Source organism: Psammomys obesus, unplaced genomic scaffold (genome assembly GCF_907164565.1).
Source record: "Psammomys obesus unplaced genomic scaffold, mPsaObe1.curated_primary_1811, whole genome shotgun sequence".
Taxonomy (NCBI): Eukaryota; Metazoa; Chordata; class Mammalia; order Rodentia; family Muridae; genus Psammomys; species Psammomys obesus.
In genome coordinates this window covers 11887142-11902864 of record NW_026595981.1, presented here as the reverse complement: position 1 = coordinate 11902864, position 15723 = coordinate 11887142, and the positions used below count along the sequence as shown (strand labels likewise).

General features: G+C 40.7%; 1 protein-coding gene across 1 annotated transcript; it reads right to left on the bottom strand.

The window, feature by feature from the left end:
* Positions 1–1451: 1451 nt before the first annotated feature.
* On the bottom strand, positions 1452–15674 carry Ska2 (spindle and kinetochore associated complex subunit 2). The gene is made up of 4 exons (XM_055620445.1): positions 15583–15674; positions 9620–9706; positions 7740–7916; positions 1452–1743 (listed from the first exon to the last, which is right to left on the bottom strand). The coding sequence occupies exons 1-4, from the start codon at positions 15613–15615 to the stop codon at positions 1678–1680; spliced, it is 363 nt and encodes a 120-aa protein (XP_055476420.1). The 5' UTR covers positions 15616–15674; the 3' UTR covers positions 1452–1677.
* Between the last annotated feature and the right edge of the window lie 49 nt (positions 15675–15723).

Genomic DNA, 15723 nt, shown 5'->3' with positions numbered 1-15723 from the left:
TAGCACTCAGTTATTTGTTTATGAGGGACTGTGCAGGAAGGAACGAGAATGTGCACACTCATGAAGCTGTGAGTACTCTTCCAGAGAACCTAGGTTCAATTCACAGAACCAACATGGCAGCTCACAACTGTGTAAGCACCACTTCCAGGGAAGCTGACAACCTTTTCTGAACTCCCTGGGCACCAGGCATGCACATCAGGCACAGACAGAAAGGCAGGCACAATACCCATATACATAAAATAATTGTACTTATTTATTTGAAGGAAACAGGGCCAGCCTTTGGTCACAGCACTCACAGCAGAAGTAGGTGATCTCTGAGTGCTTTGCCTGCCTGGTCAACATAACATGTTCCAGGCCAGCCAGGTCTACACAGTAAAATCCTGTCTCAAACTGAAAACAAATAGGTGAGCATGGCTTCTCATCCCTATAATCCCAACACTAAAGGGCTGAGAAGGCAGGTCACCACGGTACCTAGACAAGCCTGGACCAGAGTACAACTCTGTTTCGAAAACCACAAAAACAAATAAGGAGATTTAGGGATGTAACTCCGTGGAAGATTTCATCCTAAGAATATGTGGCTCCTAGGTTGGAGCGCAGAACCACAAAAATATAGTGAAACTGATTTACACACACACTGGATAGAGGCAGATAAATCTTTCAGTGATTTTAGTTTTTTATCTTTCATGTAGAATGAGTTACAAAGCTAGACTGAAAGATAATATATTATTGCAATACCAGATGGACAGTCTAAAAGAGCATTTGAAAACAAACACATGATTGCAAGGAATGGGAAGAACAGAAAAAAGTTTTCACAAACAGCCTGTTATATGTATTAGATTTGGGCAAATACTGGACATACACACACAACTAAACGTGTGTTATCTGTAATATACATTTCAAAAAATAAATTAGAGTTGGGCCATGGCTCATTCAGTGCACTGCTAACCTGCACAATGGACTGGTTAGATCCAAAGCACTACATAACCAGACATGGTGACTCACACTACTAATCCCAGCACTGGGAGGTGGAAAAGAAAGATTATCCTCCGCAACAGCAATTCTGAGACCAGCCAGGAATACATAAAACCTTGTCTTTGAGAGAGAGAGAGAGAAACAACACCCAGTGTGATGGTACACACCTTTTAATCCCAGGACTCAGGAGGCAGAGGTAGGTATCTCCAGGGTTCAGGGTTCAATGCTACTCTGGTCTAATAGTGAGCTCCAGGGCCAGCCAGAGCTACAACGTGAGACCCTGTCTTAAAAAAACAAAACAAACAAAAAAAAAAAAAAAAAACACCTAAATAATACAAGTCTTTTGCCCATTCACGAACTGACTGAAATGTACATACTCTTTTACAAAATCCCAAAACCCTAAATTTATGCCAACTATACAAAAAGAAAACATTTAAAATAATATTAAGGGATTTCATACCTGAAACCACAAACTTAACTGTGGGTATCAATATTTAAATCTCTTTATTCCCATTTCATCCTTTTAGCAATTATCTGTATATCTACCCTTCTTACAATTTCCTCTCATATGACAAGCATCACGATCCTGTCACTCAATCTCATCGTCCTTATCAGCTCCCCTCTGCTCCCCAAGATATCTTGCTGAATTCCTCTGGAATTGATCCTTTTTCCATTAGAGTTCCTTTTTAAAATTCCATCTCTTCATCAGTCTGGCATGTGAGACTTTAATAGCTCTGTCACAGCCTTCTCTTCATCAGTCAGTAGAGTGAGCTAGAAAACAAATTACAAAAGGCTCATTGCAAAACCTTCAAAGGTTAAATGACTTCAATTTTGCTTTGTTGCACAAATTTTTTCATAAGCTTATATTATATATTTAATCATAAAACTTGAATAGCAAGGGAAACCAATAGCTATTTGGCTATTTATATACCATGGTTAAGCTTTCAAAGAACTTGCAATTAGGCTGTGCAAACAAAACCAGGAAATCAAACAAATAAAGGACTATTGTTTAAAAGAACTAGTTAATGCTTGAATACTATATTTGGAAGAGATTTGGACCAAAATACTATGAAATTTTCCCAGAGAAATAAGCTTGTGCTGAATATTGAAGACCTCTATCTCAAAAAGATTCTAAAAATAAAGAAGAAGCTGCACAGTGGTACCACACACCTTCAATCCTAGCCCTTGGGAGGCAGAAGCAGAGGCAGAGGCAGGCTCCCCTGGTTGGGTTCTAGATCAGCCAGGACACACAGAGAAACCGTGTCTCAAGGAAAAAAGAGAAGAAAGAAAGAGCAGGAGTACTGATAGATAGTAAGAATGGATAAGAAACAGCAGACGTAACTATCCACTCAAAGCAGGTAGGGCAAGAGCCGAAACAAAAGGGACAAAATAAACTCCAAGGGATTTCCACAGAACACCAAAACGTTGGCAGAGAAAAGGGTTATACAAGCAAATGACACAAGCTACAGGCCCAACTTCTGAAATAGTTACAAACCAGCCTAATTATATAGGTCATCTCTAGAGAGACGGTCAGATCTGGAACATGCCACAACTACAGAATCAGCATTCCAGGGTAGCTCTGTGCAATAGAACTTTCCACAATGCTGGAAACAATCTGCATCTGCACTGTCTAATCAGGAGATGATGAATTGAATTCTCAGGTTTATGTCAACACGTTTTCATTTACATAGCCACATGTGGATAGCCTAGTTCTCCAACACCTCAGAACTCCAAGCAGCTGGTTTGACGGATCAACATTGGCCCAATATGTTCTTATGTAGAAAATTATAAGCACTTCGTCTACAACCAAAACAGCTGCAGAACTCTTTCTGTTTCAATGAAGAAAATGATATTTATGTGGCAAAACATGTTCTCAATAAATCCCTGTTAGTTCTAAGATTACTAGGCAAAAGTTCTCAGAACATCAAATAAGTCCTCAAAGGCTTTTTCCTAGAATTAAGGCCAACTTAATCAGTCTGAAGTTTGAAGTAACTATTTTGGTTTTGCTTTTTAATTTTTTTTTGGCCAGGTATGATGGCACATGCTTTTAATCCCAGCACTTGGGAAGTAGGGGTAGGTGAGTTCAGGGCCAGCCTGGTTTACATAACAAAGTCCAGAACAGCCAGGACTATATGGAGAGACCCTGTCTCCAAAACAAACAAAAATTATTTTTATTTATGTGTATGTATGTCTGTGAATATATATTATGTGTACAAGTGCCCACGAAGGTAGAAGAGATTCTCAAACCCCTGCAACTGGAGTTATGAACAGCTATGAGCTGCCATGTGGGTGCTGGGAAGCAATCTTGGATCCTCTGCAAGAGCTCTTAAATGCTGAGCCATCTCAAATCCCTGTAGTGATTTTTCTTTACACAGGTTTTTTTAAAGCACTTTGTAATGAAATCTCACACTCTTCTAAAGCCTTTCTTATTTACAATTACTATATGTTGGTTCTAAAAGTTTTGTGTTTTTGTCTTTTGTCTGTCCTGAGACAGAATCTCACTCTGTCGTCCATACTGTCCTGACTTGGCATCAACACTCACTTTACAGGCATGACCACAATACCCAGCCTCGTTATGGCACGAATCTCTCTAGTGTTAACCTATCTATATAACTGAGTATATTTAGGCCTCTTAGAACTTTCTACGTATTCCTTTTTCCTCCACTTTCTCTTCTGTTCCTGGCTCCCTATTTATTAAGATTAATAATCTAAATGTCCTTTGAATACCGCTAATTAAAAACATTGTTACCTTTCCTAATGAAAAGTAGCTGTCAGTGGTAAAGATTATAGCAATTCGGAACAGTGTTACTTTCTGTTGCACATAAACAGCCATTTACCTTAAGCAGACTTTGTTGTTCTTCATGCTCACAAAATAAGTTATTTTAGAGCATTTCAGTAAATCTTCAGTTAAATGGAGCCTTTGACTTTATTCTCAAACACATATCCCTATTACAGAATTTTTTTTTTCGACACAGGGTTTCTCTGTGTAGCCTTGGCTATCCTGGACTCACTTGGTATACCAGGCCTTGAACTCAGAGATCCACCTGCCTCAGCCTTCCTGAGTACTGGGATTACAGACATGTGCCATTGCACCCGGTTTGAAAAAAATATTTAACTTGAAATTCCTTTACAAATTCTATTTTATACATGCCTTCTCTTCCTTCCTCCCCCCAAAAAAAAATCTCTTTCTGGTGATACTGAGGGTCAAACCCAGGGCCTTACATAAGCCAGTCAGTATCCTACCACTGAGCTATAGACACAGCTGAGTTGCATGTCCTTTAAGCTCTAGGTTGAAAGCTACCTTTGGCTATAAAACCCTTAAATAGGTGTTAGTCCCTTTCTTTCACAATTAGATAACAGACATGTTGACAATATAAGGATTTCTTTAATCTACCCCCTTTAAACTTGAGCGTCAATAAATCAGAAGGCCACAACTGTAATTTCAATAAACTTTAAAATCCCATTTTTGTTATTTTTAATTATGTGTGTGGTGTATGGTGGCACATGCTTTAATCCCAGCATTCCAGAGACACAAGCTGGTACAGCTGTAAGAGTTAAAGGCCAATCTATTCTATAAAGCCAGTCCCACAGCAGCAAGAGCTACGTAGTGAGGGCTTGTCTCAAACAGAAATACATAAAGTTAATTGTGTGTATATATGTGGGTGCCATGCCCCAAGAGACCAAAGGAAACAGAATCCTTGCAACTACAGTTAACACAGGTTGTGACCTGTCTACCATGGGCACTGGGTCCTTTGGAAGAGCAGTATGTGCTCTTATCACTCTTACCAGACACCTATCCAGCCCCCTACGCACGCCATTTTAAAAGGGATGAGTAAAGATCTACAATATTCCAAAATGGCCATCAGAGATTTTAAAATATGGCTTTCCTTTCCAAGGCTCATAACCTGTTTTCCAACCATTTCTCCTACATGGCATATTCTGTTCTGAAAAATGAAAGCTCCCATAGTGTTCTCCTTCTGGCATAATTATTGCTTATTTCAGGTATTTCTACTTATAGATGAATAAATGACTTTATAAGGGTTTAGATGATTTAAATATTTAAGGAGGAACTAGGAATAAAATACTTGCCTAGTATGCAAAGGATCCTGAGTTTGATCTTCAACAATGCAGAGAAAAAAGAGAAGGAAAGAGAAAGAGGAGAGGGGGTGTGGAGCGAGGAAGGAGGAAAATAAAGAGACTACCTTATATAAACACTACTTTTCTGTACCAGTTTGTAATCCCAATGAGAAATGGCACTATTCAGTATATCCAGGAAGAACAATTTCTACTCAGCATCCAAAATATTATTTTTCTCTTTGTTCACTCACTCCAATTTTTCTATACTTAAACCTTTCATTAATTTATAGGTAGATATGTTGACATGGACATGTGGAGCCACGTGGTTTCCAAGATATTTTTCCCAAGAACATGCGTTTCTAGTGTCAAATTCTGATCATACAGAATGAAGAAAGTGTGACTTGATTGATAACAAGTTAAACTGTGGATGTGTTTAGTTGGCAAGTATATGCTTAGCACACATCAAGCCCTTGATTCTGTCCCACTCCAGAGGAAGAAGAGAAGGCTCAGAAGTTCAAGGTCAAGGTGGACAGATGGATCAGTGAATAAAAGCACTTGTTGCTCTGGCAAAGGACCCAGGTTTGGTTCCCAGCACCCACATTATGGCTCACAAACACCTGTCACTTTAGTTCTGGGAAATCAAATGCACTCTTAATCTCTATGAGTACCTGGCACATACATGGTACACAGACCTATATGCAAGGTACACTCATACACATAAAGATACATGTTAAAAATTTTGAGAAGCCAGTACTAATTAACATCCTAGATAAAACTGAAGGTCTTTATCTAGACAATCCAGTTCTGTTCCTTTGATTCTTTTCAGTCTCTTCTGTCTGAACCCCCAAATTTCCTTTGACATTACATAAAAATGTTAGTAAATCATTCAGTTCTCAGTTCAAACTCTTACTTAGTGCCTAGCTTAGAGTAGCTGATGTTTTATACAACGTATTTGAGGAGGCTGTACACACTGTGACAGAAGTTCACAATTACAATTATAAGGTTTCTTTTTTTTTTTTCCAAGAGAGGATAGCCCTGACATGGACCTCACTTGGTTGACCTCCCAAGTGCTGGAAAAACACAGAAAGCACTCCATACCCACTTTGTGTAACTCGGGGGACTGACCTCAGGCTTCAGCCATGTCAGAGAAGCACCATACTAACTGAGCTACATCTCCAGTCCTTTTTGGTTTTTTTGAGGTAGGATCTTACTTGGTATCTCAGGCTGGGCTTATCAGTTTGTTGCTGGGTTTTTCGTTAAGAAAGGGTCTCACTGCCTAGCCCTAGAATTCACCATATAGACCAGACTAGCCTGCAACTTTGTGTGGGGAGATCTTCTTTGTTGGTGCTACTGCTAGTCTAGGCTGACCTTGCACTTGAAACATAGCCAAGGCTGGTCTTGAAATCCTGGCATTGCTGCCCCCACCTCCCAAGTGCTGGGGTTGTAGATATTTATCACTCTGCCTGATTCTGAATCAAACACTGGCTCCTAAATAAACCAGGAGAATCACAGTGTGGTGGCACATGCCTGTAATTCCAGCCCTCAGGAGACTGAGGCAGGAAGACTGCTTTGAGTCCAAGTTACAACCCCAAGCAACTCTCTTTTTTGTTTTAAGTATTAATAAGTTAAGGATTTTTTTCTGCCATTATTACAAAACCCAAGAAAGTACACCTTTCATTAACCATGTCAAATCTACATATTTTTTATTTTACTTAAAAAAAAAAGCAATTAAGGGAATCAAAATAATTGTATTTGTAATCAATAGTTTAAAATGACTACTAAATTTAATCCCAACACTATAGGAAGTAGAGTAAGCCATGTGTGACTGAAATTCTGAGTGAATGTGTGCTGTTGACATGAGCTGGCCATGTCAAGGACCCTAGAGCCTTAGACGTTCGGAGGGATGTCTGAGGACATAGGTTGACAGTGTGTGAAGAAAATGTTTACCATAGCTTTCAGTCCCTAGGTATTATGGCCTAAAAACTGCTCCACTATAAAGACCACTCCTCCCATTAGCTCTCTCCTTGGTCCAGCTGCATACCATAAACTTTGTCTCCTAGCTTATCTACATGGAATAACCCTGCCTCCTTGTCAGCTTTTATTTCCCTTTGGTTTTTCAAGACAGGAAATTTCTCTGTGTAGCTTTGGCTATCCTGGATTCACTTTGTAGACCAGGTTGGCCTCGAACTCACAGAGAGCCACCTGCCTCTGCCTCCTAAGTGCTGGGATTACAGGCATGCACCATTGCACCTGGCTTCAAGTCTTTATAATAAACACTGCACTTCTGATGTGCTGAGGCTTCTTTAGAGAGTACAGACTACCAAATCCCAGAATTTCTGTGTGTCTATCTGTCTTTTCTTCATTCCTTCACCAGCCCAGTCAGGTCCAAGTGCCTGAAGGCTGTGCATGGATATGACACAACATATTGGGGTTTAATTTTTTTAAAACAATATTCACAACTAAAATTTCACAGTTCTGCCAGGTGATGATGGCACACTTCTTTAACCCCAGCACTTGGGAGGCAGAGGCAAGTGGCTCTCTGAGTTTGCGGCCAGACTGCTCTACAAAGCGAGTTCTGGGACAGCTAGAGCTACACAAAGAACTACTGTCTCAAAAAACCAATATAAACATATTAAATTAAATTAAATTAAAAGTCTTCAAAAATCCAGCCTGTCAACTGAACACATTACCTCCAGGTCTGTTTGCTTTTGTAGTTCTTGTATCATGGCCATTGTCTTGCTCAAAGTACCACAAATGCGGCTCTTGATCTCTTTTTGTTCAACAGAAACTGGCTTAAAGCGTGCACATAAAGAATGATATCGAGACTTTATTGCTGACAGTTCCTTTAAAATTGCAACTGCATTTTTCTACATCAGAAAAAAACATATAAGGTTGATTTCTATTAAACGATGCTGTGGAAAAATTAAACCTACTTTTTAATTAATCCTTACAACACCTTCTACAACATACATTTATTTGGTCACTACTGTCTTACCATGCAACCCTATTTGGCCTAAAACCTGCTATGTAGACCAAGCTGACCAGAAACTGAGAGAGCTGCCTGCTTCTACCTCCTAGGTATTGTGATTAAAGGTGTACACCAACATACCCAGCTAAACAACCTAGCCTTGTTTGTGTACACACACACAAATTATAATATTCAAAAGTTTAAAGGAAACTCTGACAGTGAATCTATATGGACGAATCGTGTGTGTGTGTGTGTGTGTGTGTGTGTGTGTATAAGTACACATACCTTGGTAAATTTACCTTCATGGTAAATTCTCTCCATCTACTATGGGTTTCAGGGATTTGGACTCAGGTTGTAGGTCCTACTTGGAAAGCCCATAATCTAGATGTCTTGAAGACATTTATAATGACTGAAAAGAACCCAATCACAAAAGACCAATTACGGACTCTAGAGTAGTAAAATTCACAAGGGCTAAAAGTAGAATGAGGATTAGAGTTGGGTAGGAGGGATGATGGAGGGTTACTGTTTAATGAGTACAGTATATGACGAGTGGAAAGGTGAAAATGTGCTGAGATAGCCAGGCCGTGGTGGCGTAGTCCTGTAATCCCAGCACTTGGGAGGCAGAGGTATGCAGTCTCTGTAAGAGGCCAGCCTCCTCCTCCAAGGAGTGAGGTCCAGAACACCAAAGCTACACAGAAAAACCCTGTCTCATAAAAAAAAAAAAAAACACACACACACACACAAAAACAGAAAACTATACATGCATGTAAACAGAGCTCAGATGCAGTGGGCATGCACTGCATCAGGTACTTGGGCTGAGGCAAGGGGGATCTTGTTAAGCCCAGAAATCGAGACCAACCTAACCAACACAGTGAGTCTTTCTCAAAATTAAAGTTAGTAATTCCTAACTTAGTAACCTTAAATAGTGTTCTAGTTTGCTTTCTATTGCTGAAATAAAACACTGACCAAAATACTGTCTGGGAGGAAAGGGTTTGTGTAGCTCACTCATCCTGATCATAGTCACACTAAAAGGAAGTCAGGGCAGGAACCTGGCGCAGGAATGAGCAGAGGCAATGGAGGTGTGCTGCTCACAGGGTGCTTCTCATCACTTGTTCAGCCTGCTTTCTTTACAACTCAGGGCCACCTGCCCAAGGATGGAATTGCCTATGGTGGGCTGGGCCATCCCCCAGCAATCATTAAAAAAAGAAAATGCTCACGCAAAATTGCTTACAGGTGGGTCTGATAAGGACCTTTTTTCAATTAAAGTTGCCTCCCCAGATAACCCTGGATTGTGTCAGTTGAAAGAAGAAGAAAAACTACTACATAATTTTATGCAAAAAAATCAATGTTCACATCTAAAATAAGCAAACTTAACATCATATCATCTTCTCCAAAGAACAGCATGACTACTCAGCCTTCTGCCCTCAAACTAAGAACCACTATTCTAGGAGTAGAAATATTCAGTCTTGGCACTTGGGAGGCTTCCTCCTGGCTTATACCTTTGAGTTCATTAACTGTTTTTAAAAGTCAGCACATAAGCCAGGTGGGGGGGAAAAAAAAAAAAAAAGACCAAAACAGAAGATTTACTAATTTCCCAATTACCTCTCCTGCTGAATCTGAGTGATTAGTCTTGATTTCATATTCCAGCCTATACTGAATGTAATCCAAATCAGAATCAGCTTTCTGGAACTAAAAAAAAAAAAAAAAAACCAGTACACATATTATTCAGTAAACAAAATTACTCATTCTTTTCACATTTTTTAATATTTTAACAATATATACTAAACACTCTAAACTTACAGATATAAAAAAGCATATACAAAAACAAACAAGCTAAAGTATATAAAGTAGCAAACAATGTCCATAATACTCTTTAAAAATTTAAAACTATGCCGGGCGCAGTGATGCACACCTGCAATCCCAGCACTCAGGAGACAGAAGCCAGCAGATCTGAGTTCCAGACCAGCCTGGTCTAACAAAGCAAGTCCAGGACAGCCAAGGCTACAAAGAGAAACCCTGTCCTGGAAAAAAGAAGAAAACAAACAAACTTAAAACAGGGATTTTTTTGGATGGTGAGATGACTCGGTGAAGATGCCTGTGGTCAAGCCTGATGAGTTCAATCCCAAGATCCACATGGTGAAAGGAAGGACTTAAGCTTTTTGTTGTTGTTTTGTGACAGGGTTTAACGTAAACCAGGTATACCTAGGGCTGGCTACAGCAGAAAATGAACTTGAAATCCTAATCTGCCAGTTTACCCCTCTGGAGTGGCTGGATTTAGAGGCCTTTGTGCCTGCATTATCCTACTTCAGAGAGTGTTAGGGTCCGAGCCCAGGACCTCTTGCAGGCCTCACCAAGCTACGTTCATCCGCACCTACCTGGTGGAAACAAAGAACTCATACAAATTGTACTTTTGACCTTAACACATGTACCAGGACATGTGCACCACTACACATACACATGAGCTGTGTATTTAGGGCCATGTTAAATAAATTACAATTTAATTTGGGAGCACAGGCATGGTGGCACAAGCCTGGGTTCCTGGAACTCTATAGATAAGGCTGGTTTCAACCTCATAGATCTGCCTGCCCCTGACCCAGAGTGTTGGGATTAAAGTTGTGTCACCGCCATGCAGCTGATTTTCACAATTTCTCACAATTTCATACATTCACAGTACATCCCATTTCTTAGTATTTACACAAAGGAAATAAGTATGTCCACACAAAGACACTCAATTCTTCTAATGACTTTATTCAAAACAGGCAAAGCCTAGAAATAACCCAACAAACAAGTTTATACAATGGAATACTACTCAGCAATAAAAATTAATCAACTGTCAATGTATGCAACAAAGATAAAATGACAAAAGCAGTTACAGTAAGTGCAAAAAGACAGACACTGTATTAGCCCATTCATAAGAAATTTTAAAGAACTATTGTTTGAGAGGAAACTGCAGACAGGCACAAAAAAACTTTTCAATATAATGAAATGTTTTATATCCTAGTAGTGGAGGTAGTTACATGGCTGTATACATTTGCCAAAACTCATTATACTGTACACTGTATAATTTTTTAGTTTTACTTATATAAAATATCCATTAAAACTTATTACCAGGGGCTAGAGAAATGGCTCAGCAGTTAAGAGTACTAGCTGCTCTTCCAGAGGTCCTGAGTTCAATTCCCAGTAACCACATGGTGGCTCACAACTATCTATACTGGGATCTGATGCCCTCTTCTGGCATTCAGGGGTACATGCAGACAGAGTACTCATATACAGAAAATAAATACCTATTTAAAAAAAGAAAACTTATTACCAAAGTGATGACTTTGTTTGGGCAAAATGGTGTATGTGTGACACACTACAGCTTCCACAACAAGATTTCTTTTTCATTCTATCTTTATTTTCTTTTCTTTTTGGGGAGAAGTTGCAAGACAGGAGGGCAGGTACAAAGGGACAGAATTGGGTGCATGATATGAAATCCACAAAGAATCAAAAAGTTTTTGTTTTTTTTTTTTAAAAAGTGATGATTTATATTTTATAATAATAATAACTGATCAGTTCTAAGTTTTAAGATTTTATTTTAGTATGTATGCATCAATGTGTGTCTTTGTATCTGTATGCCTGCAGGTCGGAAGACAGCATCCCCTAGCACTGGAGTTATAGTGAGCTACTTGTGAGTCCTGGGAAGGGAACTAAGGTCCGCTGCAGTATTCTAGTCCCTTTCCTAAGTTTTAAATTTAAGCATTTTCTATATAACACCAAAATTAACACTAAGATTTAAAGTGTTGCCAAAGTAAATAGGTATGAGAGACTGTTTATCACTTACCAAACAATACAATGTAGTGAGACCTAAGAGAAGCCAGACTCATCCAAGTCTGTTACAAAAGGAAGCAAATTACAAAGTACTATTCATTTAGTCAAGGCATAACTTTAAACAATCAGTGATAGATTTTCAGTGCAATACAGTAATGAATTTTTAATATTACAATCTTTTTTCAAATGATGACTTTTAAAAATTATACTCAGTAACAAAATTACAGTTTTCAGTACTGAAAGTCATAGAAAAACTTTCACAAACACTGTAAGACGGAACAAAAAAAGGTGTGCAGCCTGCTTTCGGATGCTTTGACAATACTATTGCACTGCTAGCTGTAAAGTACAGTAGTGCAATAAAGTCAGAGCATCCGTTAGCAGGAGCGAGCAGAAAAGGAACGGAAGTTCCAGCGTGCAAAGACTTTAAACTTGAGTTGCCAGTTTGGCTGGAAGACATCCAACCTAAAAACATTTATACCATTTTTTGAAGGACAAAAGACTTAAATAGCAAAGTGATAATTGGTTTTGAATGACTAACCTGTAAGTAGCAGCATTCAGACGTGAACATACACAGATGTAAAGGAATTTTGCATTATGTCCTGAGCCTTTCGGAATTAACATGGCCATCAGTAATACTTTATGGTTGATTAACAGAATCAGCTGTAATAATTACTGAGGCAAATGTGTGAAAAGCATTTCTGTTCCCTGCTGAAATGTAATGTTGGTTAACTCCTCTTCCAAAGCAGTTGGTTACCTACCATAGAAAGCAAGTCTTTTGAGAAATTACTTCAAAGAAAACAAGTGAAAAGGACTGGAGAGACAATTAAGAGCACTTGTTCTTGCAGAGGTTTGGCGCCTGAAAAAAATCATGAAGTTCCAAGGGATCCAATGTCCACTTTTTACCTCCTTGGACACAAGGCACACGGATACATACATGCAGGCAAAACACTCCTATTCATAGAACGAGTCTTTAAAAAGGTAGGAAACAAATAAATCTCTCAAATCTCTATTCCCAATGTATCTCTACAGGATCTAACACACATGTGCACACACACACAGAAAACTTAAATCTTGTGCCTCTTTAACTTGTTTACTGAGGGCTATTATGAAGAGGAAAGAGATTATCAGGGAGGCAGTATATTCTAAACAGGATATTAATTTCACTTTAACTCTGAAAATATCCTATGTAGTGAAGAAAGGCATAGCCATTCCCTTCAAATTTAGAAATATCAAGAAAACCACGAGAAGGATAAACTAAAGTTTCCTTAAAAGTCAAATGTGAACCAAGAAACAGAATCCAAGTATCCTATTGCATTACCTTTTGTTAACAATCCCCACTGGTGTCACAAAAGGAGGGCAGGAGACAAATACCCCTCACCACTAAGGGAAGGGAAGATGCTAGAGAACAAAGATTACCCTACAATGAGCTTATTCCACCATTAGTAATGTTGATTGATGCAAACATACATTCCCATTATTTTCATTGGCCTTCCTTTAGTTGTCCAGTTCAGCTACTTAGATTAAACCTACTAAAAAATGGACTCAGATTCAGAATAACTGGGATATTTCAACAAATCCTGGGCCACAAAACTCAAATTTGGGAATATTTAACTCTGCTACCCAAGCATTGTTTTAAAGACAAATATTTAAAAAGCAAATTTAATTTTCTAAATTAGATGTTAACACAAAAGAAATATCAAAAAAATTCATTAAGATTAGACTTTTCACAGAGTGAGGATAACTATTGCCTTTACAAAGTTAGTGTGCACTCCTACTATGTATCTAAGGGCTTCTTAACAAATCTTTTAGGTAATATAAAGACCTAATAACAGAAGATGAAACAAGAAATCATTTTTCTGTGGTTTAAAAACAACACTGTTTCAACATACATTTTTTTTTTTAAAGGAGCATGGCAAATGTGAAGAAGAGATGTCTCCTGCTGTCTTGTCAATAAAAAGCAGTTAATACTGAAAATCATGATAAAAACGTAATTTGTTTTTCAAGCCCTTGATTATGAAAAAATCAGTAACTTGGAAAAACTAAATGCTATCATGGATGTGCTTAAGAAAGAGTCACAAAGGGAAAGGCTGCTTTCCTTTCATCCTCTGCAAAAGGAAAATTTAAAGTTACCCCATAATTTATACAATATCTAAAGTTCAGCGACCTCATAACTTCCTAAAACTTGCTTTTCTCAGGACGTTTACTTGCGTTTTCCTTAAAGTCAGAGTATTGATTGTACTGGAAAGGCTGCATAAAGCTTAGAAATTGATCAACCAACTGGAGAAAACAACCTGTTAAAAAAAAGCCTTTAATAAGCAAAAATATCTGCACCTATTGCAAAGGAATTCCTAATATGGGGGAAGAACAAGAGAATCTGCATGCCTGATGATATACTCTAACCACAATATGTAGCATTTTGTGTGTATTTTTAATATGGTAATAATACCATACACACACAAGAAAAATCCTTAAGTCAAATATTCATTTTTTCAAGATTTGGAAAGCTGCAAAAATTTCTTCTCCCCTTTCCCCTTCGATCCCCACACTCTCCCCACCCCCAACAAAGAAAGTTTAAGAAAGCCTTCTAGTAGAATGTGTTTGAAACACCTGAATTAACGCCAAGAGAAAAGAAACCCAAGCCTCACACTTTCTGCGGTGAAAACTGGGGGAGCTAGTTTTCACCAAGATCACCCCAAAGTCCCTTCCAAGGCACAAGTTACGGACTCAAGATTTTTCAGTAGCACAGGAGATAGTAGCACAGGCATAACCGATGCCTAAGCAGAGGGGAGGGCAGATGACGAGAAAGAGAGAAGTGCTTTACTTTTTAACATTAATCTTGTTATTTAAAGGAGAGGGGGTGGGGAGGTGACGCAAGGATTCCTCCTCGTTCTGTATTTCTGAGGACGCCCTTCCAATCTGGAAGAGGGGCGATCATGCAGAAGAGGCCCGCAGACAGACAGGAAAACGAAGAAAAAAGGCGCGGCGAGCAGGCAGGCGGTGCAAGGGCGGGAACGGAGCAAGCGCCGACGGGGGATCCTCACCGAGGCCCAGCAGGACCCCCCGGCCGGGCGCCCGGGACTCGGCAGCCCCGCCAGCGGCCGCCGAGGTCCTTCCCGCCGGGTCTCCCCTCTCGGAGGGGCGAAAGCCGGAGGCTCGACAGCAGCAGCCCCGGCCCGGCGACGCCGCCCGCGCTGCGGGCTGGGTCCCCGCAGCTCGGCCCTCGCCCCTCCGAGCCGGGCCCCGGAGCCCGCGGGAAGTTTCCCCGTGCGAGGCCAGCGTGCCCCTGCGGGCCGCGCCAGCCCGGCCGCCCGATCGCCCCGGCACGCCGGCCCCGCCTCACCCTCCACGTCCCCCTCCGCGGGAAGCGGGAACCTCTCTCCTCCGCCGAGCGCTTCCAGGCCGCTCCGTTCCCGTCCGGGGGAGGCGGGCGGAGGGGCAGCAGGCGGCGTCCGTCCCAGTGCGGCTGCTGGAGTCGGCGGGGAGGCAGGCGCGGCCGCGGGGACTTACAAAGGCCCCACACCCTCCGCATCTCCCGCCATTTCCCTCCCGAGTTCCCCGGATGTAACCCCTTCCCCCGCGGCGGTTAGGAGACCGAGGCGGCGGGGGCTCCCCTTCGCCGCAGGAGGAAGGACCTCAATTCGGGTCCCAGCCTCCACCACCCAGGTCCCCGGCGACTCCAAACTGCGCCTCACCCTCTAGGCCTTTTGGGGGGAGAAGATGAGCTACCCAGGAGGTTTTCTGCACTCTCCACTCACCATGAGTTCCAGCTTATCGACCTCCGCCTCCATGTTGAATAGTTGACATTCCTCAGACCGCGGAGGGGCTTAAGCTGCAAGCCGTGCTAGCACTGAGGGTCTCTATTGGACAGCTGTCACTCAACGTCTCGCGCTCATTGG